The sequence below is a fragment of the Podarcis filfolensis genome, assembly GCF_964270895.1.
Source record: "Podarcis filfolensis genome assembly, chromosome: 14".
In the NCBI taxonomy this organism is placed as follows: Eukaryota; Metazoa; Chordata; class Lepidosauria; order Squamata; family Lacertidae; genus Podarcis; species Podarcis filfolensis.
The window spans coordinates 12,931,534-12,958,260 of record NC_139616.1 but is presented as its reverse complement, the minus strand read 5'-3'; the positions used below and the strand labels follow the sequence as shown (position 1 = coordinate 12,958,260).

Below are 26,727 nucleotides of genomic sequence, written 5' to 3'. Positions count from 1 at the left end.
TTACTTCCCTGAATTTTGCTCTGGGTTTCATAGGAAGAGAAAATAAGATGTAATGTTTGCCAGTTGATAAGTAACACACACTGGAAAAGGTATAATACGTTGTTTGTGGCTGCATAAACCCTTAACCTTCCAAATTCACACTTCTCTGAATTCTTCAATCCTGTTCTTCAACCAAGTAATTCGTACAAAACTGCACATGCTAGGTAAAATGTGCATATATTAATAAAAATAATATATACACAATGCATTATATTGGGGGAAGTTGCTCACAAAAAATGTATATATTGCATATAAAATGTATATATTAGGAGAAATTCACACTAAAATGTTGATGAATTTTTATGACGACTAAAAAAAAAAAGAATTTGCAAACTGATGTGGAAATGTGGACAACTGACAAGTTTGGAAAAATAAGAAACTAAGAGAAATTAAAATTGACAGATTCAGCCATCCATAGTAGCAAGTCCAAATCTTTCTCCTTTGAAGGAGGGTCATGATTCCACATTTGGTTATTTTATGCATCCAGTTAAAGTATTTCAGATGAGAGAACTGGAAAAAGACCAATATTTGTCCATCAGAGGAGGAAACACTGAGCTAAACAGAAGAATAGGTAGGTTTAGTTTAGGGCAACTTCATATAGTTATGTGGTTTCTAAGCAGTAATTTTTGAAACTTCTGTTATTTTCAGACCGCAATGAGTGTCTAGAGGTACCCAATATTTGTAGTCATGGAGAATGTCAAGACATAGAGGGAGGTTACATCTGTCGTTGCCACACTGGATTCAAAACCAATGGAGACCAAACTATGTGTATGGGTACGTATGAAACTACATTTTCTCCTTTCTGAGTTGTAAGAGGAAAGCTCTGTTTTGGGCCCTAATTAATCAAGGTAACAAGTTTCTCCATATCAGTTCATTACATTCCTGCAGTGCAGGGGTTGGACTAGGTGACTCTTGGGGCCCCGTCCAACTCTGTGATGCTATGAGATGGCCGCACAGTATGTTGACTGCTAGCATAGGAAGTCTATTTTTTGGGGAACCCTGTGGTCCTGAATAGCTCTGCTCCCCAACCCCCTCGTATTAACTTGGATAGTGGGTGTAAGTGGCTTTGTGTTTCTTTTGAGTTATGGAATAATAATAATAATAATAATAATAATAATAATAATAATAAAAAATCAATAATTTATTTATACCCCACCCTTCCCGGTTCAGAAAACCTGGCTCAGGGTGGCTAACAACAAATTTAAAACACTTAATTGATGCAACAAAAAACAGCATAAAATACAGTATAAAATGTGAATAACAATAAATTCAGAATTCAAAAATCAATTTAGGGGGGAAATCCATCCAATAAACATTAGATGATCACCAGGGCTAGCTGGCTAAATTAGTCCTGTTTGGGCCAGCGAGGAGACCAGGGGAGAATTAGCTGTGGGATCCCAGAGCGGGTAATCTTCATAAAAAGGGGAGGGAAGGAAGGGGAATAAAAGATCAGGCTAAGTTCAAATTGAAAGCCAGGCCCTGTGGAAGGAAGTTAAATCCTGCAGGGCCCTGGTCTCATGGGACAGAGCATTCCACCAGGTTGAAGCCATCACTGGAAGGCCTTGGCCCTGGTGGAGAATAATCTGACTTCCTTAGGGCCCGGGACCTCTAAACTATGATTATTTATGAACCTTAAGGTCCTCTGTGGGGCATACCAGGAGAGGCGGTCCCGTAAATACGAGGGCCCTAAGCCACAAAGGGCTTTAAGGGTCAAAACCAGCATTGCCTTGCACTTTCTGATTTTCTCATTTTTGCTCACAGATATCAACGAATGCGAACGAGACCCGTGTGGAAATGGCACGTGTATGAACACAGTTGGTTCTTTCAACTGCCGCTGTCATACAGGATTCATCCTTTCTCACAATAATGACTGCATAGGTAAGGAAGCCGACTGAGTCTCTTTGGGTTTTTGCACATTGCAACCATAGTAGTCACTAGGCCACTTGAGAAGGGCGAGGAAGGCAGCAATCAACATTGATGGTGTCATATTATGGTGCTGTATTGGCCTTGTGAGCGGGCAGAAAAGACTGAGATGGAGCTTCTAAGCTGGAAATAAACCCCATCACACGCTCCCGCACTTACCTAGCACAGAACCTGGTGAGAAAGGAGCTAGAGTTGGGCGGCTTAATCTGCGTAGACACTATTACACCAGCTGTGTGGGCTCCTGCATAGGATTACCTGCGTGTGTAATTATGTATAACGAACTTGGAGCGCTACTAAATATCGTGATATAATACACCAGAAAACAGACAAATACTTGAGGTCTTTAGTAGCATTTCCAATCCTTCGAGGATTGCCTCCCGCACAATAGGAGAACAACAAACCCCTGTGTTGCAAACTTAACACAACAAACAATACAAGCAACACGCAGACCAGTATACTAGATAGCACTGTAATTCTTATTGCATAATATACATGGGGCCCCTGACCATTAGGTCCAGTTGTGACCGACTCTGGGGTTGTGGCGCTCATCTCGCTTTATTGGCCGAGGGAGCTGGCGTACAGCTTCCAGGTCATGTGGCCAGCATGACTAAGCCGCTTCTGGTGAACCAGAGCAGCGCACGGAAATACCATTTACCTTCCCACCTATTTATCTACTTGCACTCTGACGTGCTTTCGAACTGCTAGGTTGGCAGGAGCAGGGACCGAGCAACGGGAGTTCACCCCGTCGCAGGGATTCGAACCGCCAACCTTCTGATCGGCAAGTCCTAGGCTCTGTGGTTTAACCCACAGCGCCACCCGCGTCCCAAGTGCACACATTTTGTTTTTGTTACTAAATCATGTATATTACGCAATAAGAATTACAATGCTATCTAGTATACTGGTCTGCGTGTTGCTTGTATTGTTTGTTGTCCCGCACAATAGGAGACAGAACAACTTAGCTTATTGTCTGCTCCACCTGAGAGGTTCTGAACCTCCAGGCTGGTGCTGCCTTATGTCAAGGAAGCAGGTTCCTGTTCACCTGCTTAGGCTTCTGGAACTGGAATTTATGGTAAGCCAGTTTTTTATGCTACTAGTGTCTAAGACCAAAAAACCCCCATGCCATCCGCAGAGCAGCACTGAAACAAGCATAGGCAACGTTTGCTGTCCTCTGGTTCTGATTTGTGGCATGTTCTCATCCACAACCGAGGAAGAATTTGCAAGCTCTTCAAACTGGAATCAGGAATCCCTTTCTTGAGGGCCAGAGGCAGCATCTGGAGAGTCTGGTACTAGAGGGAGAAATAGCAAGTGTACTGCTATAACCGCTATATGTTGGTGGGAGCCCTCTTTTAATAAGTATGGCTGTTTTCAATCTCCTGGATGTTATACTGAAAATTATTTAGTTCCCTTGAGTGTGAAGGAGTGAGCCAGAAGCAGTGGATTATTGTGATCATGTGACACAGGAAGAGTCATGTGACACAGATTGGACTTCATTAGCCAGCTCCCGGGGCTCCTTTCTCCTGCCTTGATTTGTTCTTGCTTTTCTTGATCTTTTGTCTTAATTGGAAACTGGCTCCCAGTTATTTATCCCTAGCTTCTGTTTACATTTTTCTTCATCTCTTTTGTATTTCTCCAGTTTGTCCGTTTTTGTTTTTCTAAGATCCCTTTCTGAATCGTTCCCTTTCGCCTCCTTCTGTTTCTGTTATTTCCCTGTCTGCTTGAGCTGCCAATAGGGGGAAAGGATTTGTCCAAGGAGAAGCAGAAAGGGGTGGGTGGGTGGAGTTCTAATGAACTCTCCTTTCATAATTCCTCTCTGGAGCTCAATAACACTGACCAGTCCCTACTTTCTGAGGAGCCCCACCCTGACTGGGAAAATCCACTTTGCTCCCCATCCACCCCAGCAGCCAGCATTATAAGCAGTTGCCATGGCATGGCCAAGAGAGACCCAGGACTATGGAGACTGCAAGAGGTCTCTTCCTTTCCATTGCAAGCTAACACTTGGCTGCCTTTTGGGTTCTCTTGTGGCTGGAATGGAACACAGCTTGTCAGTGTATGCACACTTGACTCCACCTTTAAATTTCAGTGCCTGCCATAATTTGCACTGCAGTCCTTCAGATGGATATGTAGAAAAGCAGCAGCAGCAGCAGCAGCAGCAGCAGCAGCAACAGCAACAGCAACAGCAACAACAACAACAAAACAACAACAACAACAACAACAACAATTTATTATTTATACCCTGCCCATCTGGCTGAGTTTCCCCAGCCACTCTGGGCGGCTCCCAATCAAGTGTTAAAAACAGTACAGCATTAAATATTAAAAACTTCCCTGAACAGGGCTGCCTTCAGATGTCTTTTAAAGATAGGATAGCTGCTTATTTCCTTCACATCTGAAGGGAGGGTGTTCCACAGGGTGGGCGCCACTACCGAGAAGGCCCTCTGTCTGGTTCCCTGTGACCTCACTTCTCGCAATGAGGGAACCGCCAGAAGGTCCTCGGCACTGGATCTCAGTGTCCAGGCTGAACGATGGGGGTGGAGATGTTCCTTCAGGTATACAGGACCGAGGCCGTTTAGGGCTTTAAAGGTCAGCACCAACACTTTGAATTGTGCTCGGCAACGTACTGGGAGCCAATGCAGATTTCTCAGGACCGGTGTTATGTTGTCCCAGTGGCCACTCCCAGTCACCAGTCTAGCTGCCGCATTCTGGATTAATTGCAGTTTCCGGGTCACCTTCAAAGGTAGCCCCACGTAGAGCGCATTGCAGTAGTCCAAGTGGCTGGACATTATGTCCAAGGGCTGGACATTAGATATTGGGGGCCTGTGGGAGTTTAATTCAGTAATAATGGCCATTTTGGAAGAGTCGAGGATTTTCTGTCAAAATATGGCATAGTCATTTGGGTGATGGTGGCGGCGGCAATCGCATTTTGTAAGCACCAAAAGGTGTTCTTTTGCGCCTGCCCTCCCACACTGAATATACCTGGCACCTGGGAGTTAGGCTCTCTACTTTTTATTTGATTAAGACTGCAAGAAGAGAGGTGCCTTTTCCCATTTCATTCAAGGATCTGCCAAAATCTGAATGGGTGTTCCCTCTTCAAGTAAATAAGACTATTGGACGGCTCAAAGGTTCTATGCTACCTTGCAAACTGATGGATTGGCTTAAGGTGCTTTTAGTTGCTGCCGAAGTTGCTGCTTTGTTATCTAATGCTAAGGCCCTTTTCACCAGTCCTGGCATTCATTTCTGCCTGCCTTCGGAGGAAATTTATGTTTCCCCCTTTACTCACGTTTTCTATTTCTGTATGCTTGCTTCATGCTCTGGGACCAACTCTGCTCTGGGCAGGAGTTGGGTAGAGGCTAGCCTGGATGGTGGAGGCTAATAGCTACTCATTCTCCCTGTCTTATTTCTGCACATTCCCCAGAAAGAACATTTACAGTAAGTAACCTAAGTTGAGTTGAGTTTACTTCATATTTGTATTCTGCTTTTCCAGCAACAAATGTTGAGCTCAATGCAGCTCACAAAAAGCATCACTGAGAGTTTTTAAAAAAAACTTGAACATTGTAATCAAACTGAATAGCATATAAAGCAAACAACAACAGATTAATCAAAGCAATAATACAATTCAATAAAGTAGTAGAAAATTCTGTTCTGTTCCCTCCCCCCCTTTTTTTGTTTCTCTCTCCTAACTCTTGCCTTTCTTATCTTTTTCTCCTTTTAGATATTGATGAATGTGCCACTGGAAATGGAAATCTGTGCAGAAATGGCAAATGTGTCAACAATGTAGGGTCTTTCCAGTGTATCTGCAATGAAGGTTATGAGATGCCTCGTGAAGGAAGGATTTGTATTGGTATGTCATGAACGTAACAGTAGTATTTGAGTGCCATGTTTTGTTCTATATGGTAGGAGTTAGCTGGCAATGTTTCTATGTGTGGAAGACATACAGAGTGGATTTTCTGCTGAGATCACAGATCTTTATAGAAACCAGTACACTGTAGAATGCAGTTGATTATCTTCTTGAAATGTGCCCTTCACATTATTAAGCACATATGTATTATTTACAGGTAAGTAGTTGTAACAAAATAAAATAAATGAAATTAAATGAAAAAATAAAAAAAATCCTTCCAGTAGCACCTTAGAGACCAACTAAGTTAGTTATTGGTATAAGCTTTCGTGTGCATGCACACTTCTTCAGATTATTTGTTAAACTTGCACACTAGGGCATTAGGGAATTTGGTCATAACGAAAGTAAAGTGGTACCTTGGTTCTCAAACTTAATCTGTTCCGGAAGTCCGTTCCAAAACCAAAGCATTCCAAAACCAAGGCGCGCTTTTCCATAGAAAGTAATGCAAAATGGATTAATCTGTTCCAGACTTTTAAAAACAACCCCTAAAGCAGCAATTTAGCATGAATTTTACTATCTAATGAGACCATTGATTCATAAACTGAACGCAATAAACAATGCACTGTAGTCACACAATCAATCAATCAGTCAATCGGTAGCTGAACTGGGTTCCACAAAGTCACAAAAAAAGAGCTGCAAAAACAAAAACGCAAAATAAATAACAAAAACAGACAGACCTCGGCGTAACACTCAAAATGGAAGTGTGGCACTCAAAACGGACCATGTTTGGCTTCCGAAAAAAGTTTGCAAACTGGAACACTTACTTCTGGGTTTGCAGTGTTTGGGTTCCAAGTTGTTTGAGAACCAAGGTACCACTGTAATATCATCAATTCTTTTTGAGTTTTACAAATATCTTGCAACTAGAACTTTTCTAACCATAACACTTTAGGACATTTATCAAGTTGAGGTAAAAAGGACACAAGCACAATCTTTGATCAAATTGCTTAATGGAAGTTAATGATCCCTCATCTTTCCTGATAGTAACTAGGCCTTTGCCCTAGTACATACACTGAATCTTCTCCCTTGTTTTAATTTTGAAATTTAATGTCAGCTTTGTAATAAAACGAGCAGGATTAGGACACATGAAAATGAGCGATTGCTTTGTTTATATCTTCTTGCAGATATCAATGAGTGTGCATTGGATCCTGGCAAATGTTCACCTGGTACATGTCAAAATCTGGATGGCTCTTACAGATGTATCTGCCCCCCTGGATACATCCTACAAGATGACAACTGTAATGGTATGTGAAGATAATTCATGCACCACAATGGAATTTTAGATAAAAAGAGGAAAAGGGTGAAATACCTTGTAGGGCAAAAAGTTACAGCAGCTTTTTTGGAGGGTTCATGAGCAAAGAGAGTCACAAATGATCAGTATATTTTCTCACATAATAATAAAAGATCAGAAATAGAGGGAGGGGAACCAAAACATGATACCATAAGTTGGCCAGGAGCTCTATGGTAATCCATGGCATTTTCCTTAGTGTCTTTTAATTTAAGGTTACCAGACGTCCCTGTTTCCCGGGGACAGTCCCCGGATTTACAAATCAGTCCCCATACAAAATGCATTGAAGATGAAAAGTGTCCCTGGATTCATTGAAAAAAATCTGGTAACCTTATTTTAATTAATTGCCCAAGTGAGAACAGATTCAGGTAACTTGTTTGGATAGTGGCTGATTAGGGCTCCCTCCAGAGGGTTTTGCCACCTCCTTCTTTCCCTATATCAGTTTTGTGCTTCCACCTGCAAAGAAGGCAGAAAAATGTCGGTGGGTGGGGGGCTTTGCACTTCACTATTCCTAGTCCAGGGGATATAAGCTATGGTCCCCGTCGCATGCCACCCACAGTGCCATGGGAACTGCTAGATCGTGTTGTGATATCACACTGCTGGTTGGTGAATGGACCCAGTGTGTCCTGCCCACATACTAAATACCCATGATTCTCAGAAGTATGAGATTGCACCATGGAGAGAAGTGACTCCCATGGGTGTGTGTGAATGGGGCTTATTGCTGTTGGCTATTTTCTGAGTCATGAAGAGTGAAACAGCGGTTTCACCCTCAAAGCCCTAGTGATGAAGTAGACTCCGCACACAAGACTTTGAAGATGACACTTTACTTGTGGGATGGTAACTATTATCAGCAGTATCCTACAGTCCAGTGCGATGTGTTTCACTCTCTTGAGCCCAAGAGAGGGTCTTGCTTCTAAAACTCCTTTGAAGCAGTCTATAAATTATAGCTTGTCTGTCCTCACCAACCCCTCTGGACACAGAGTTTCCACACAGCAAAACAACCTCCAGCTCCCACTCCTCCTGTCACTACCTAAGACACACACACACACTCCCTGTTAAAGAGAGTTAACAAATTGACATGTCAATGATTCAGCATTTCTCTGACCTTAATCAGATTCACAAGATTTTGCAGCTGTTGCAACATTATGTTACATAGGTTTTCTTTTCCCCAGTGCAATTCATTCTTTGTGAAACACATTTTCTAACAAATACAGTACCAGTACAAATACTAACAACTGCTGGCCCCTATACCAACTTCCTGAAGCACCACAGTGGGGTTTGCTGTGTAGTGCAAGACACTGGCTTTATTAGGTATATATTTTGTTGTTCATGGCTCAGTTTTGTAGCACTAAAATATAAATCCCTTGCAGATATTGATGAGTGTACAGAAGAGGCAGAGATCTGTGTCTTGGGCACATGCAACAATACTCCAGGAAGCTTCACTTGCCAGTGTCCTGAAGGGTTTGTAGTGTCCTCAACAGGACGTAGATGTCAAGGTAAGCTTCTCTCTTATCTTTAGTGATTATTTTGTTTAGAACGGATGCTGCACTTCTGACGCGGCCTGTAAACTCTGGAGTTTAGTCACAACTCTTTTGTGGAGGAAGAGTGCAACTGGACCTTCCCTCTGCCTTTCGCACTTGCAGCTAGTAGAAGGAAAGCAGTGACTCTTTCCAGGAACTTCAGGACTGTTGACTCCACCTCAAAATTCTGGCAGTAGTGCAGCCATGCTTGGGGCTAGCTGCTTTTGATTCCTTCTTCCCACAGAGAGTATGATTAATTCTGCCTAGAACAAGCATTTATCAGAATTCCAAAACCACTCTGTGGTTTGGCCTCCTTTGCTTGGGTGAAAAAGAGAGAGAGAGAGAGGAGGAGGAGTGTTTGTGGTATAGTTTTTGTAGCTGTATAAATTAGATACGTCTTACATCTTTTATACTTGTGGCTTTAGCCTTGCCCTGTTGAAACTGCTACTCCCCTAAAGAAAGTTGTTAAAAAGAACTTCATGGGAACTTTGCTCAAGGAATCTGCGATTTCCTCTTTTATTCAGAGGCCCTTGATATGACTTGCTGTTTTATTCCATGGAAGTATGGGAAGAATGATGTGCAAAAAGTGAACCAACTGGAGCATAGAGTTGGAAGGGGCCTTGTAGGCCAACTGACCCAACTCCATTGCTCAAGGCACGAAAGCTACAGCTAGCATCCCCAACAGATGGCTGTCCAGCCTCTGCTTGAAGATCTCCAGCAAAAAAAGAGCACTCCACCCCTTTGTGTAATTGTTTCCATCATAAAGTTTCTCTTAACATCAATAAGTTCCTCCCCACATGCTCTGTTGAAAGCCACCTGCCTGCAACTTGCATTAGTTCTCATCTATGTATTTGAATATGTTATTTGGTTTCTTCTATGCAATAGCGTTTGAGAGTGCTGTCAGGTCAAGTACAGTGGTACCTCAGGTTAAGAACTTAATTCGTTCTGGAGGTCTGTTCTTAACCTGAAACTGTTCTTAACCTGAAGCACCATTTTCGCTAATGGGGCCTCCCGCTGCTGCCGCGCCGCCGGAGCACGATTTCTGTTCTCATCCTGAAGCAAAGTTCTTAACCTGAAGCACTATTTCTGGGTTAGCAGTCTGTAACCTGAAGCGTATGTAACCTGAAGCGTATGTAACCCGAGGTACCACTGTAGTAGTTCCAGTCTTCATTAGCTGTAGTAGTCAAAAATAACAATAAATAACCACAAAGACCCATCGCTGCTACAGGGACAATTTCTTCCATTTTGCGCCTTTGAGACATATTCTTTCCTAAACTAAGTATGGATATCTTTTAATCCAAGTTGACGGGGAAAGTTTTCTACCTTGAGCCTTCTAAAACGGATCATTTCGTTTTGTTCAAAGAGCATTTTTAAAAGTGGCCAGCCCATCTGAAACCCCCTGCTTCCACCCTCTGCCTCAATATCCAGTTCTTTACACAGTCTATAAAGTTCTTAAAACTTTTGTGGTCCATTTATGACACTAGCTGCATGCATTTTTTTAAAAAAAAAGTTCTAGTGACACCCTGCCCCCAATTTGTTATTGTCTCTGCCTCTGAACTTAAGACAGCAAAGGGATTGCAATAGATGTACAAATTACCTTTAATTGATTTATTATTGCTAGCAAATATTTGGCTGTAGTATGTTCCTGGGTTAGGGAATTGAATGGCCTTTTAATTAATTTATTTCTGTTAATTATTAAATTTCTATACCTCCCTTTATCTGAGGATCACAGGGCAGTTTACAATATAAAAAACACAAAAATACATAACATAGTAACAAACAAAAGCAATACCCCCCCCCTCAGTTTAAAGGGGGGGGGTGTGTGTGGAGAGAGAGAGAGAAGATGAGTGGTAGTCTTCGTTTATTAAATTTTAAATTACCTTACACTTCCTTCAGTATCTTGAAAAAAGCCACATTGCAGTAATGATAATTATTTTGTTAAACAGGAAAATCATTAGTTAATTTTAAATACATAATTGTGGCTGATTGTCTCAGGATAAATAGTCATGGAGGTTTTCTTCCTTCGTTATTGAAATATTTTTTATAAATCCTGGGATGTTGCTCCTGTGAATCTCCAGCAAAACTGGGTGAGCAGCTGGTTTTGCAGCTGACACTCAGACTGTTCTTTTGCCAGCAAGAGAAGCTGCCAGCTGTCTGTCTGTTAGATGCTTGTGGTTTCCGTTCTGCTCCAGTGCTTAGATTACTCGGCTGGAATAACACAGTGTGGTGATACAAAACCAATAATGCTTTTTCTGAACGCCAGGCAGTTGTCCAAACACATCTGAAAGGAGAAAAGGACAGGTCTGAGAATGACCACTCCAATATTCTTTTTCTGGGTTTCTTTGATCTGATCTTTGGTTAAGAAAAACCATTGCTCTGGGAATAGGCTGAGAACAAATTAAACAAATAGCAAGGAATTAAATAAGAGATATCGATGGATGCTTTCATGTGCCTGCCTTTTGTGTTCCATAAGTCAGTTCTGCAAATACGTCCCCCCCAAATAATAATAATAATAATAATAATAATAATAATAATAATAATAATATTGAGGCTATGGTCTGCTGTGCCTTAGCCAAGAGGAACGGAGTTACTTGGACCCTGCTGCTTCTCCCTGTCCAATGAGAGCTACAGAATATATTTCCCATCCTCTGTTATTTATATGCAATAACACCTTCTTTCTGCCTCTCTAGACATGCTAGTGAATAATCCTTTAGTCACAGACAGGCTGTTGCTCATGAAGAGGCTTCTCTTCTGGCTTAAAGGAACTGGCCACTTCCACACCAGGGCTGTTGTCTCCCAATGGCTCCTCTTCCTATTCAGCCTTCCGTCTGGTTCCAGCGCCCTTGTTATGGACCCTGTTTCCATATTTTGGGACTTTGGCAAAGTGGGAATGCTCATTGAGCCTCCTTAGTAGTACAGTTGTACCTTGGTTCTTGAACGCCTTGGTACTCGTCCGTTTTGGCTCTCGAACGCTGCAAACCCAGAAGTGAGTGTTCCGGTTTGCGAACATTTTTTGGAAGCCGAATGTCCGAGGCGGCTTCTGTGGCTTCCGATTGGCTGCAGGAAGCTCCTGCAGCCAATCTGACGTAGTGCCTTGGTTTTTGAATGTTTTCAGAAGTCGAATAAACTTCTGGAATGGATTCCGTTTGAGAACCAAGGTACAACTGTACATTGAAAGCCTGAAAAAGAAGAAACAGTTCTCTTAAAATTAAAAAAACCCCAACTCCCCTCCTTGTTTGCCTTGAGGAAATTTGTAGTCATTGTGGTGACCAGGGACATAGCCTGCCCCAAGAAGTAAAGCTGTGATTCTACTTTATATAAAGTATTTTATACCGCAGTTCTCTCCTGTTTGGTCTGGTGTGTTGAATGTTCCAATTGAAAGGACCTTTCAGGTATGTCAGTCACTACAGCAAAATTAGAACCAGCTTTTAATTGGAAACTTCATACTGTTCCAGCTGTTGGAGATGGATTGTTAAAATTCTGGAATGCTGCAAAAAAAGAAAAAAGAGTACAGCTTAATGAGAACCAGAAAATACTGGCTAAGATTTGTTGATTGATTATGTAATTAAATGGTGTTCCTTCAACATATCTTGGAATTAATATTTCCAGTATGCTTTTTCAGATAATTATTTTCATTGATTAAGCACTATGCATTGTTTGCCTTTTTATACCATTTTATCATAAATTATGTACAAGTGAAAAGATTCTAAATAATAAATAATATTTAGTCAATACCCTTAGGCCTTGCACACATCTTGTTTTCTGCTCAAATACGGAATCAGAGGTATATACTTCATTAATTTATAGGTACCATAACTGCAAGCAGTAAGTATAGATAATTCAGTTATATTAAAGCGTTACCATATATTTCCTGTATGGTATCACGAGAACAGAAGACTGTCAGATAAATACCATAGAAACATAGTATGTGCACAATAGTACCAAGATCACCACCTTATGTATTGATCAAAACTTTATGTGTTCATCAACAACTTGCCTGGCTTTTTTGAGTACCTTCAACTGGATTGGTTTGTTTTTTTTAAAAAAAAATACCTTAATATATACTATGTTTTTATTTGTTTAGATTTGAGAGTAAGCTTCTGCTTTACTAAATTTGAAGATGGGAAATGTTCGGCTCCTAAATCCAGAAACCATTCTAAGCAAGAGTGTTGCTGCAATATGAACGGAGAAGGGTGGGGTGACCCATGTGAACTGTGTCCAGGTGATGGAGAAGGTATATATAAACATTTCTCAATGGTTGTTGCAATCCCTACTCATAAGAGAAATTAGAAATGAACGATTCCAATAGAAACATGGAATAGCAATGGAGATAGGAGACATTTATAAAGTTGTTACCTCGTCTTTAGGCACAAGATAACATTGAATTCATATCTGCAGCTCGTTTACTAGCAAAACAGCTTTCACTTTCCTATCTGGATATAGGCAGTGCCTCTGGAATGCGTAGAAAGACACAGTTAGGGCCTCCTCACATAGTGGGTTAAATCCAGACATGCCCTTCCATATGTGGTAGGCGCTTTTCCCTCAGTGAAATCTGTTTTTTACCTCACAGTAGAGCATTGTGTAAGAAAAACAAAAGTTAAGTCAAAGGTGGTTGTCTGCTCGCTCAAGTGAAAGTATGAGACCTGTCACAGAGCCATTCTGTTATAGCGCTGCATAAACTGTTATGTAGACAATTTGCTGAATAGTACTACAGAATGTTTTTCTTACATTTGTGGATCTTTGGATCCAGTTCTTCTGAACAATGGCGAGCAGCCTGTGGCCTGTGGGCTTTTTGGGCCTCCTCATTAATTTCACACGATGTGAGTCTGGTCTTGCTCTCTGCACCACTTTTCTGGGAATTGCTTCCCCCAACTATTGCCCACCTCCCCTGCACCTGTTGTCACCTGTTTGGAAGTTACAGAAGAACCTATGTTCCTTCCTAGTTGTCACCTGATGTCATAATGATGTCAAAGATGGCCCATGGAAGGATCCGTGCTGGCCAGATCAATTTCACCACCTTTGATGTAGGACATTTGCCCCTGAGGAAATTCAGCCCTCAGCAGGGGGGCGGGGGAGCCTTTCCAATTCCCTGCTTTAGAATATTTTCATCAAGGTTATGAACATTTTAATGTATCAGATGACAAATAAAAGTTGCCACGTTAAGCAGGTTTGTTCTTCTGATTTGACTTATAGAAGCTTATCGTCAGATTTGCCCATTCGGAACTGGCATGCTGGTTGGCCCTCTTGGCGAACCAATTGGTAAGTAATTAGTGCTTGGAGTATTATTGCATTTGAGAGGTTTTCTCTCTGCCTTGTTTGAGAATGTCCCTTTTCGTTAGCTAAAATCTCTGTTCTTTGCAGTTCTGTTTATTTTTCAAAATGTATATCCCTCTGGGTCAAGATGCAGTTTCTGCAAAGCTCAAAGCAATCTCAGTGAACTTTTAAGAGACTCGTTTTGGAGCTGGCTTTCCTGGACTTTTTCTGCCAGAGGAAACGTTTGACACTCTGCACAATGTCATGAGAGGATGGAGTGAGCTCTTCTCAGCTCGGTTCTTTTCTCCTCTCTGTGACAGCAGCAGCTCTAAAAAGATACCCCTAAAGATTCCCTCCTCAAAAAAGAGAGAAATGTACTTCAAGCAAATGCCAGGGGGGGAATTGCCTCCTTGGCATACAGCACTGAGAGACCACTTGAGCTACCCCACCTGCTGCTACTGGTTATAGGATGGTATCCCTGCTCTTTATATAGCTCTGTTCCTATGCCTGGCGCTTTGTAGTGAATGAAAGAACAGGTCCCTGCCCCAGGGGTGTTACAACCTAGACAATGACTCATGGGGAACAGCAGGGAGAACAGATAGTTGAGGGAACTTGGGGGAGGGGTGTGCAGTTGGAGGGGGAGAGCAAGAGAACAAAAGAGAAGGAACTGTACGAAGACCTGAAGGAGAAGGGAGAAGAGAAGAAAATGGATAGACAAGATATCTGAAAGACGGAGGGAAAGGGACATAAATTTACAGTACTGTAAAAGTGGTAGCATAGTCCTGTTCCTGTTTACTCTGGAGTAAGCCCCACTGCATTCAGTGTGACTTACTTCCAGGGAAGAGAACATGGGATTGCAGCATAAAAGCAGCATTACAGAAGTTGATGTTCACTGACGTTGTGCCACATAACCAACGGTGGCTTGAAGTTGGATAATTTGTGTGCAGGAAGGTAGTGGTGGTTGTTCACAGTAAAAACCGTTAAATAATTTTTGATGTATTTAATTTATAAGAGAAAGAAAAATTGTTTACATACGTTAAGAGTCAAATGTTATTGCCACTCTGTCCATAACTCTGAACTATGTACAGTGCAGAAGTGCCTATCTTTTCATCTTGTATTTATGGACGATAAATCAACCACTCCTTGCCTTGCATTTATTAACAAATAGAATGCAATTCCGTACAGGATTCATCAGTAAATGTTTCTTTTCCTTTTCTGCTTGGTTAATTTTGGGGCTAAGATGCGGATGAGTGTAAGGATCCAGATAGATGTAAAAATGGGCAGTGTATCAACACAGACGGCTCCTACCGCTGCGAGTGCCCATTTGGTTACAACCTTCAAGGAACTGAATGCATAGGTAAGTCATGGCACAAGTATTTATTCTGCTGTTGGAATTCCTAAGCTGCCAGGTCACAAGTATAAGTAAAGCCAATGTAAATTGCCTTTTGCTGTTCTCAAATGAATATTTGGGTAGGTGTGTGCTTGCGGGAAATGAGGTCCACTTGTGCATTAGGACCTTTCCCTCTTCTCGTCCCCACAAACTCCCCTCAATATTTTCTGAGTTTCCTCCTAACCCTCCAGAGCAGATTTAGGGGACACAGTGGGAGGAGAGGTAGAAAAGTCTCCTTGCATCAGCAGACCCAGTTCTGCACGCATAACAACTTAATTGAATCCTGTCCTCTGTGAGTCTCAAAATCTGGCAGGTTGCTGGAGTTGCAGGCTTCATACTATTTTGTGACATACTGTGCATTTGTTTTTCATGTTTCCAGATGCTGATGAATGCTCTGTAGGAAACCCATGTGGAAACGGAACTTGTACGAATATTATTGGAAGTTTCGAATGTTCTTGCGAGGAAGGGTTTGAGCCAGGACCGATGGTGACATGCGAAGGTGAGTGCCACTGACTCCTTCTAGAAAGGACTGAGTGGGCTTCTTCAGAAGGCATGCTCAGTCCTGACACCCAGGCTTTTCAGTAGGCTGTTGTTCTCATTGGTGAGAAGGAGTGAGATAACCAAGTAGTGAGTAAGTCCAATATTTTGTTCTAGGCATAGGGCAAAGCCACGGCTGCTTGAGTTTAGAATGAAATAAAGACAGCAGATTCATGAGTTGAAAGGAGGAAAGAGGAAAAGGTGCAAGTTGAGTGTTAGGATTTCATAATAATAATAATAATAATAATAATAGTAATAATAATAATAATAATAATAATAATAATAATAATAATAATAAAATTTTTTATTTATACCCCGCCCTCCCCAGCCAAGACCAGGCTCAGGGCGGCTAACAACCAATAATAAAAACAAGTTGAATGAATACAACTTAAAAACAAGATTAAAATACAACATTAAAATATTAAAAGAGGGGGAGGGAATCAAATTGGCTCCAAGCCATAGGCCAGGTGGAACAACTCTGTCTTACATGCCCTGCGGAAAGAGATCAGATCCTGCAGGGCCCTGGTCTCAAGAGACAGAGCATTCCACCAGGCCGGAGCCAGTGTTGAGAAGTGTTTTAGTCCTTAATGGTACTGATAGGCATACTCTAAGGAGCTTGATTGGGATTTGGACTCAGTTAATAGCTCCTTCCCCCCCACCCTGAGCCCAGTTCCAAAATTCAGAAACTCATTTGCCTTTCTGATGACATCTCAGCATAATAAGCCCCAAACATCCGCTGTTACCACCCAAACACACTTGCAAGCTCCCATCAGTCTCTTCCTTTTACCCCTAACTAAACTTTTCAGTGGCAATTGGGGCCTTTCTGCAGGGACTCTGAGACATACTGCTTTGCAGCATTCATAAGTGCTCAGGAACATCAGTCACCCTGGAAATGCCATCTCTCAAGGCTCCTTGTATCTGGGATGCTGTAATATGCATGCTTACATCAGTATCCCAATTTGGATATGAAACTTCCAGGAACCTGATTTCTATGAGTACGCAAAATCTTGGTTTATCTTCTGAGGCATAGAATAACACCTTGGGGAAATGACTTGAGGTTGTATCCAGCACTTGTCCTACTCTGAGTAGAACCAAGATCATATATAGGACCAATTCTTTTGACAATATATTTACATTGGTATCGTCAAAAATATTCAGTAGCAATAATTTTGGACAACAAGCAATAGTTTCTTTAATCATATTTGTCATTTCTGTCAAAATTAAATCTCAAAAATCTTGCGCCAACTGACAATAAATGCTAATATACAGTGTTTTTTCTAGAAAAATAAGGTGCTAGACTTAATAAGTTTTCAAATTGTGATGTGTTTTTACATGTTCTTTAATAGGAGCCTGGTGATATGACCATAGGAATTTGTGTGTGTGTGTGTGTGTGTGTGTGTGAGAGAGAGAGAGAGAGAGAGAGAGAGAGAGAGAGAGAGATGAGTGAAGATAGATATAATGTTTGGGCAAAGACAAAGCCACTCCTGACATAAGGAGGGGGGGTTGCGGGCGCACGCCCCTTCTACATCACCGTGGGGCTGGCTGCAGCCCCGCGCGGCTTGGGGAATCCCAGGATTCATCAGTATTCATTATTCACCGAGCCAGCCAATCGGCTGGCGGCGGGGGTGAGCTTAGTAGGGTTCATTTAAGGTCGGGGCAGCCCGTGCTCGCCCCTTTTCTTTCTTACAGCCAGCTGCGGTTTTGCACCCACCCACCCTATAGGTTGTCTTTTGGACTTTGCTATGGGCTTCGGCTGGTCGCCGCAAGGGGCCGGGTAGGAGTTTTTCCACTTGGCTAATTGGCAGTATTTTGGAAGGCACTTGGGTTTTTCGCCTACCTCATAGCAAAACGTCACAACAACTTTGGTTTTGGCGGTTAGGCATTGGCAGGGGTATTATTATGCAAATGAGTTGGGGGGGAGGAACGCCATCACCTCCCCCAAATGTTGAAGGGTAGTTCGTTAAAGGACTCCGGGGGGCGTCGCCTCGTCCGAAACCTATGGAGGCTAGGGCCTAAAGCGTGCTCCCGAGCGGTAACCCCTCGGGGAGCGCCTAGGGATGTGCATCTCGGGGGCTCCCCCTGTTGGTGCTTAACCCTTCCCGGTTCTATGCCGGTTAGTCTGATAGGGCCAATGCCTAAAGCCAATACCGCTCTTACCTGTAATCAATAAAGTTGTGGCCATTTTTCGCCCATTAACCTAAATTCTGGTGTCCAGTGTCTTTATTTATTCCATCTGTGGGAGGGGGCGGTATTCGCCACGCAATCTTAAGAAAGCAGAGATGCAGAAAAAATAAAAATGAGTACCATCAATACCTTACAAGTTTGAAAACTTACTGGGTGCCCTAGATGGTTGAAGGGCACATTGAGCCAGGAGAAAGGCACAGCATGAGCCCAAATCCATGCTTTTCTGAAAAGGATTAAGAAGAGGGGAGCCCTTAAGGTCCCTTGGTAGAAACATTAAAATCTGTTTTGTTTCTTAATTCAAGAGAGTAGGCATAAAGGAGTAAAGCCATTTTTAGGTGCTTTTTTTAAAAAAAAAGTAATTGTTTATTTTGGATCTGGTTTTTATGTTTGTTTATACAGATGTAAATGAATGTGCCCAGAACCCTCTTCTTTGTGCCTTCCGATGTGTGAACACGTTTGGATCATATGAATGCAAATGTCCTGCAGGCTACGTCCTCAGAGAAGACAAGCGAATGTGCAAAGGTAGGATTCCTGGAAATTCTGTTAATTATACAATACTGTCAGTCAAAGTCTCCTCTTGGTGTGTGTGTGTGAAGATTAATTACTTTTGCCTTCCAGACCAGTTGCTCCTGTTTTGGCATAATCATAAAATGTTTCTTCTTAAAAGCAAAGTAGAACACTAATACATACATACATACATACATACATACATACATACATACATTTCGTTTATATCCCAGCTTTCCTCCAAGAAGCTCAGTGTGGTATACATATTTCTCCCCCTCCCTGTTTTCAAAAAACCTGGATCATTAGTACCACTGATAAATATTGTGAGAGTGTCTTTGAGATGGCCACATCCCACAAATAAATCTGATCTAAACAGAGGAGTGTAACTATGTCTATTCAGAATCAGCGGCATAAAAAATGATAACACAGAGCTTGAACACAGATTTTCCTATTTTTTTCTGATGTACACACTTATTCCCAAAAGGTTACAGAGACAGAGTCGCTGGTTGTTTTTACATTTATGCTTTTTGAAAAGTAAGAATGAGCTATTTTGATCTTTCACCAATGATGCATATGTCTTTCAGATCAGAATGAGTGCGAAAATGGAATTCACGACTGTGATTCAAAGCAAATGATCTGCAAGAACCTGATAGGCACATACATGTGCATATGTGGGCCAGGATTTCAGCGCAGACCAGATGGTGAAGGTTGCATGGGTAAGTGACGATGAATCTCCTAGAAATTCTAATGGCAGATGGTGATTTCAGATTAATGTCTAGATAGAAACATGACTTAACTATAATAGATTCCGCAAAATATTCTTCTGTCTGGCTATATAGAGATGGGGATTAGAACCAAGCTAAAATAGTTAGACTAACTAAATCAACAGGACTTAAGTTATGACTACCTATCCCAGTGATTTCAGTGGGACCTAAGAGCAACTGACTTCATCTGGAATACAGCACATAGTGTTTAATGAAGCCAGTGTGGTGTAGTGGTTAAGAGCGGTAGACTCGTAATCTGGTGAACCGGGTTCGCGTCTCCGCTCCTCCACATGCAGCTGCTGGGTGACCTTGGGCCAGTCACACTTCTCTGAAGTCTCTCAGCTCCACTCACCTCACAGAGTGTTTGTTGTGGGGGAGGAAGGGAAAGGAGAATGTTAGCCGCTTTGAGACTCCTTTGGGTAGTGATAAAGTGGGATATCAAATCCAAACTCTTCTTCTAAATGACCAGTTTCTGTAATTGGATTTCCAGAGGATAATTCCTTGTCAATGCAAATACTATGAATGGTTGGTTCATATTTCTGATTTGTTCCTTGCTATACTTGTGAACATGTCATCCTTTGATACTTGGGTAGCAGGCTGCTCAAGAAATCACAATTGAAAAGTGTACCCAGAGCTTGGGTGACACTTCCTCTCTCATGTGAGTGATCTGTCATTTAGCATGAACCTTAGGCTTTTTCCATACTTCTGCTTGTCTCCTGCCAAAAAGCACAGGCCTAGGTGGTTTTCTGCTTGCGCTGTGCTTTCTAGGCACAGGTCCCAGTGGATTTGCACTTTCTTCCAAAAAATCTGTTCTTTAGCACTAAATCAGAACAAACAGCAGTCTGTGGAAAACCCAATTGCCATTTGTTCCGATTCAGCACTAAAGATTGGATTTCCCTGGGGGAGGAAGCAGTAAGGAAAGTGGAGGGGTAGGATAAGCCCTTAGCTTAGTTTATTGTCCTTACAGTGTGGAAAGAAGCATGTAAAGCACAACAGTGCAGTGCCTAGTAAGGCTCATAAGATCCGAACTTCCAGGGGAAAATATGTATTGTAATGTGCGATGAAAGCACCAGAGAATAAGTTAAGATCCTTAGCCATCCAAGGGCAAAACTAGACTAAGTGCTGGAAATCTGTAGCTGAATCTACCATATCTCTTCATATTACTTTGAATAACATCGTAGTGTGTTAAATCTGCTCACCCTCTTGGTGCGGTGGTGTTGCGGGACGGCAAAGGCTCCTCTAAGGCCCTGGCGAGGGATCTCAGGATCAGCATCCTGTCCGGATAGGAGGCGTGGGCATAGCCTGTGCCACCTGTCAGGAGCCAGATCATAGCCAGGATTGGCAAATGGGGATGCAAGCTTGGATACGGGCTGGATCAAGGGGCAGAGCTGACAGAGCAGGAAGGCTTCCCTCAGGTCCGCTCCCTGGCCCCTCCTCCAGGCGCCCTTACCTGGAGCCCTTACCTGTTTTCCCTCATCAGGTTCCCCACCCCACCCTCCCTTGGTTCAAGCTGCTGGTCAATGACCTTGCTATGGCTACGGTGGTTGCCATATTTTGGGGCCGGGTAGGAATTTGTCCACCAGGCAAATTGGCTCCAGCTTGGTGGTTCTGCCTACCTCCTGGGAATCGTCACAACTGGGTTGCGCATTGGGGCAATCCTTGTCATGGATGGAGGGGAGGTTGTACTCTCTGCCTGCGCCTCCAGACGCTGGCGTATCCTGTTAAAGGGATCTGGGGGGAGTTGCCATGTCCTGACACCCAGTCAAGGCCCATGGTCAATGGCACTCCCCTAGACAGTGGTCCCTGTGGGGGTCACCCTATTTGATGTAAGCCTTGGGAACCCCTGCTCAGATTGACCTATGCATCACTTCTGGCAGACGGACCAGAAGTATTTTGAATGCCCCATGCCCAAGCCAAACCTCTTTCATCTGTATTCAATAAAGTTGTGGCCTCAGTTGTCTTTTAATTTTCAGAGGGTTAGGGAACTGGGGACCACGACGACTGGGGCTGCAACTAGATTGATCCAGTTCAGCCTCCACCCATCTGCTTTTAAAATAAATTAAAAGAGACAAGAAATCTGACCACAGATTGTCAATAATTCATCTGGTTTGATCCCAAGATAATAAAGCATCAATACATATTGTCCTGCGGAAAGTCATAGGAAACAAATGTAATTGTATATTTCGATCCATTTTTGAACACTCATGGTGAGTTTAGTTTAAATGAGAAGTCAGGTATTTTTGTTGCGTTTTAAAAATCTTCCTATAAATATATATTGCTTTCAAATCAAGTTAACAGTTATGTGCATCTTCAGGTAGATGTGGAAATACTAATGGTGATAATTTTGTGGCATATCCTTAAAAATATACAGATGAGAATGAATGTCAAACCAAACCTGGATTGTGTGAACATGGACGATGCGTAAACACACAAGGAAGTTACAAATGTGAATGCCATGATGGTTTCACCGTCAACGAAGCTCAGAATGAATGCATAGGTAGGTGTGGGGCCAGATAAAAGTGCAGTGGAATGGGTCAGAGCAGTAAATATTTTTTATCTCTTATTAGTGAGCTCTCCTACTATCACAAAATCTGTTAACTGAGCATGTTCACTTCAGCTGAAATTTACTGTGTTGGCTGTTCAGCTGTCATTATAGGGAACTGCTGGGTACATTACTGCAAATATTTATCTACATAACTTTAGGAGGGCCAGAATTGTGTGAATCTAGCTATTAATCTGCTTCTGTTTTTATGTAATCAAACACTGAATTGTTCTGTTGTTACCTAACAATTATTTGGAATATTCTAACTCTGATTATTTCTTCCTTTGTGTCTTCTTTGGATTCTTCACTCAATGACTTTTCTTTCTTTCTTTCTTCCAGACTTAATGTCCTCTTTCTTATTGCTGCCTGGTTTTCATTCTCCTTGTTACAGTTGCTAAATATGGCTAAGTATGCCCTTCTTTCTCTTATAGTCCTGCTTCAGTCCCTGTCTCCCTCTTTCCTGCTCCCCAAAATCAGAGTCTCTTTGTCAGCGTTTTGCAAAAGACGTTCATTTGCTTTGCAGACAAGAGAGAAGGCTACTGCTTCACTGAAGTCTTACAGAGCATGTGCCAGATTGGATCAAGCAACAGGAACCCTGTGACCAAATCTGAATGCTGCTGTGATGGCGGGCGTGGATGGGGACCCAACTGTGAGATCTGCCCCTTCCTGGGCACTGTAGCTTTTAAAAAACTTTGTCCTCTTGGCCGTGGATTTACAACCAGTGGCGACGGTATGACTGTTTAAGAAACTTAAGCACCAAAAATATCGATTCAACTAGACATTTAATTTGTAGCTAGGTGGCATGGGCCACATGCCTGAAGTTCATAGGGCCAGACAGTAGCACATCAGCCTTTAAAAAAAAAACTGTTTTGAGAAGGTCTAGCTGAGAACAATGAAGCCAAGGGTGCACTTAACCCTTCCCATGGCAGTAGTTTAGCCACCCTAAATTGCCTCCTGAAGTGGCTTTTCATTTATTTTTATTTAATTGAAAGGTCACCACACACTTGTATGTAACATGTAGTTTGGCCCGAGTTGTAGCAGGTTTCATTGACTAAACACAAGCCATGAAATCATTTCTGGGGTTAAGCATTGCCTGCCCATTGAGAGATGAGCCCTGGTATTTGAGACTCAAGTGAATGAGGATTGGGGCAGACGAAGGACTGCTTCTTCCATGCAATCCGAGCTGTTCTTAGGGCAAAAAAACGCCCAAAACCAAACAAACCTTGGAAAGGGCAATTTCTCTTTCAGGATCTAGCCTCCCTGTTATGTACCAACCAAAGCAGCCAGCCAAAAAGCTTTCCCTTTCCACATGTTGTTGTAGTTCAGGAACAGCAAAGGCCAAGGGAAAAATAGAAGATCCAGTGCTGCAGAAACAAAGAAACAGTTGAGCAATAGGCAATGTAACGTGAAGGAGTAGCAAAAGAGGGTATGGGTGAGCCAGACAGAGTAGGAGACTTTGGGGGATGATGGCCATTGCAAGTAAGTGCATGTGTTTGTGTTGGGGGTATCTAGCCCACGTAGGTGTTGGTCTTTTCTATTGCTTCGACTGTTTATCCACTGGTATGTCCAACAGCGTCTATGCAGGAATGTCCCTTACAATAATGTTATTTGCACATTCCCCCCCCCGCCTTCCTGCTGTTCAGACTGGCAGGAGGAAGTGAAAATATGGCCTAAGGGTCAGAACATGGTCATAAAGCACACTATGTGATTCCCACATCTAGCTGGGAGAAGAAATGTAATGACTATGGCTCAATACTTTACTTGGGTCGTGAGCCAAGTGGAAAGGTCAGCATTTGCTAAACTTTAATTGACAACTCCTAGGTCTGCTGTTGCTCCATTAGTTCCATCTCATTTTGAGGTTTCTTTCTTCATTGTGAAATTGCATGAAATCGCCAGTTTTCCTTTTTATATATATACAATCCTCCTAAATTGTAGGATCAATGTTTTTCTCTTCACCGATAAGTTACTTTTGTCTCCTGCAAAAGCACAAGAGTAGCACTGAACCCAGGTATGCCGTTTTTTCCCTTTTGTTTTGCCTTCTCTATAGTCCTATTTGTTGAATTTCAGATATTGACGAGTGCAAGGTTATTCATGATGTTTGCCGGAATGGAGAATGCGTCAACGAGAGAGGATCATACCGCTGTAATTGCAAAGAGGGCTATACTACAGATATAACAGGCACACTTTGTATAGGTAGGTTTCTCTCATTTTATATGCAGACATAATCATTTTATTTATCTTTCCTTTCTGGTAAAGACGGGTGAGGAACTATGTTGCTGTACAGTGACTTCCATCACCCCGATCATTGGCCATTCTGGCTGGGACTGATGGAAGCTGGAATTCAACCTCCTTTGGGAGGTCACAGGTTCTTTGGTAAATGAATTTTGAGGGCCTTGCCATGTAGCTTAGGTGCTTTTCACCATGCCACCACAAACCTGTTCTCTCAACTTTTGCCGTGCTCAAATCTGTGGGTAACCTCACGCATGCTTAAATTTTAAGGTGGCTCTCAAGTGATGGCCTTAAAGGCCCGAGAAAGCTGTAGTGTAGTCAACATGGGGGATCATGAGGATAAAGGAGCTGATAGCAGTTTTCAAAATATGCACAAGAATGGTGATTGAGAAAAGCCTTTATAAAAGAAGTGTTTTATGGAGTAGAAGGAATTGTCTAGATTAGGGTGGGGAAGACTTTCCTTCCAGGTGTAGCTATCAGTCCTAGGCAGCATTGCCATTGATGGATGATGAGCATTATAGTCCATCAACATCTGGAGAACCAGAAGCTTCCCACCCCAAATTAGAAGGTTTCATCCTGCCTAGGTGACATAGCAGGAGGATATAAAGTAGTCAAGAAAAAAGAAAGAGAAAAGCCCAGAAGAAGCCAGTAGCAGCTGAACTTGTAGGGATTTACAACAACTCAAAGCAGGGAAGAAAAAGTAATGAAAAGAATGTTTCATGCAATCCAATCATCACTTCGTCATGCAGCTCCTGAGGAGTAAAATGCAAATGCAAAAATGCTTTTCTTAGAAGAATTAGTAGAAGTAGGGTTGCCATACGTCCCATTTTCCTGGACGTATCCAGAATACTGCAGTTGGTAGCAGTGTCTGGGCGGAATTGAGGAAAACATCTATGAAAATCTGGACATATGTTGATGGTTATTACTGTATTTTGATAATCCTTGTTTATATTTTGTAAATTGACCTCCTAGTACACTGAAGTGCAGCATATAAATTTAATCAGTCACTTGGGGGGGATGCAGTAATTATTAATACCACAACGCTATTAATATAAATGAAAAGTGTTTGTCTTGTTTTACTTTAGATCTGAATGAGTGCAACCTGTCTCCAAAGCCTTGCAATTTTATCTGCAAAAATACAGAGGGCAGTTATCAGTGCTCATGTCCAAAAGGGTACATTTTGCAGGAGGATGGGAGAAGCTGCAAAGGTAAAAGTTGCTCGTATGTGGATATTGTTTGAAAGGTGTATCTATACGTGTAGTAAAGAGCTAGTTTACTTGCAAGGCTATTTTGAGAAGGAATAAAGGGATAAAGTGGCTGACCATAAGCTCTCTTGCCAGCTTCCTCACCTCTTTTTTTTCTTAAATTGGCAAGTAAGGGAACAGATAGAGCCTGTCATTGGCCTCGATTTTACCTTCGGTTACCCAGTTGCAGACCCTAAGCATAAACAAGAAACAACACAAGCACATGCAGAATTTGTGTTATGGAAAACAAACACCTCTTCTGCATTAGTGAAAGACAGGATTGTCCCCCTAACATGCTCATAGTTGAGTGCATTCTAAGAGGATAACATGAAGCAATCTTGAATGTGAATGCACTCGCAACTAATCAAATGCACACTCCTGAGATAAATGTGGCAGTGAATTGCTTTGGCTTTGAATTTTCTGTTCAATTGTATTGATACTTCACTGTTGTAAACCACCCTGGGGGCTCTTTTTAGAGTTGAACAATGGAACAAAAATGATATATAAATAAATTTTACCAGGTCCAGAAGAATAGAAAGAATGTTTCATCAAAAGTGACAAGGGCAATGCTCCTTGATACTTTCTGCTTGGCTGGATTTACATCTTATGGTTCACTCTGCTCCTTTGCCTTTATGAAGAAGAGAAATTGAAAAGTGTATGTTTTCCTTTTAGATCTCGATGAGTGTGCAACCAAGCAGCACAACTGCCAGTTCCTTTGTGTCAACACCATTGGGGGCTTTACTTGTAAATGCCCCCCTGGATTTACTCAACATCATTCAGCGTGTATTGGTAAGTAACAAAGAAGATTGAGATTTATTTCGTTTTTTTCTGTCTCGCAGCCATTGCTGCTGGACACACTACAATATCATAATATATGACAATGACTGACAACTAGATCGGCCACAACACCAATCTAGAGCAGACTACATGGTTGAATGGCCAAGACCTTTCTGCATTTCCCTATTACACATTTCCTCTATTATATTCATAGCTGACTGATTACTGGTCTGGATCTTTCTCCATCACTTGACCTATCAAGGAAGAAAGAAGTGTTTGTGATGATACAACTCAAATGCGTCTGACAGTTTTCACTTCCTAAAGCCACTTGAATGGATGCTATTGAGGATTTATACTTTTTATAGGCAAAGGCATAGCCAGAGGTCCACAATTTGGGCTTGCCTAAGTAGCCAGACATTATTTGTGGTCACCACCAACCCTTTCCCTCCTCCAATTCCTGTGGCGGATGTAGAACACTTGGGGAAACCTTCCCCCACATAGTCTCGGGGAACTGCAGAGAATGTACGAAATGGAAAGCATAATCTGCTTTTATGTTGGGAGGCAGAAACAACGCACTCCAGTGGCTTCTGTAAAACTGAAATTGTTGGCAGTGTGTTGAGTAGCCAGAGGATGGGAGAGGAGCT

The 26,727-nt window shown here is 42.2% G+C and overlaps 1 protein-coding gene across 4 annotated transcripts in view; it reads left to right on the top strand.

Moving 5' to 3' along the window:
• Positions 1-26,727, top strand: part of FBN1 (fibrillin 1) — a 215,471-nt gene that overhangs the window by 177,138 nt on the left and 11,606 nt on the right. For 3 of the 4 annotated variants that reach the window (XM_083586070.1, XM_083586072.1, XM_083586071.1), the window contains 16 exons: positions 688-813; positions 1,801-1,917; positions 5,669-5,797; positions 6,973-7,092; positions 8,507-8,632; positions 12,741-12,890; positions 13,850-13,915; positions 15,150-15,266; positions 15,679-15,798; positions 18,420-18,542; positions 19,112-19,243; positions 21,663-21,788; positions 22,357-22,563; positions 23,901-24,026; positions 25,148-25,270; positions 25,979-26,095. In XM_083586070.1, coding sequence (XP_083442196.1) covers positions 688-813; positions 1,801-1,917; positions 5,669-5,797; positions 6,973-7,092; positions 8,507-8,632; positions 12,741-12,890; positions 13,850-13,915; positions 15,150-15,266; positions 15,679-15,798; positions 18,420-18,542; positions 19,112-19,243; positions 21,663-21,788; positions 22,357-22,563; positions 23,901-24,026; positions 25,148-25,270; positions 25,979-26,095 — 2,025 coding nt within the window. The other variant, XM_083586073.1, reaches the window with a different exon arrangement.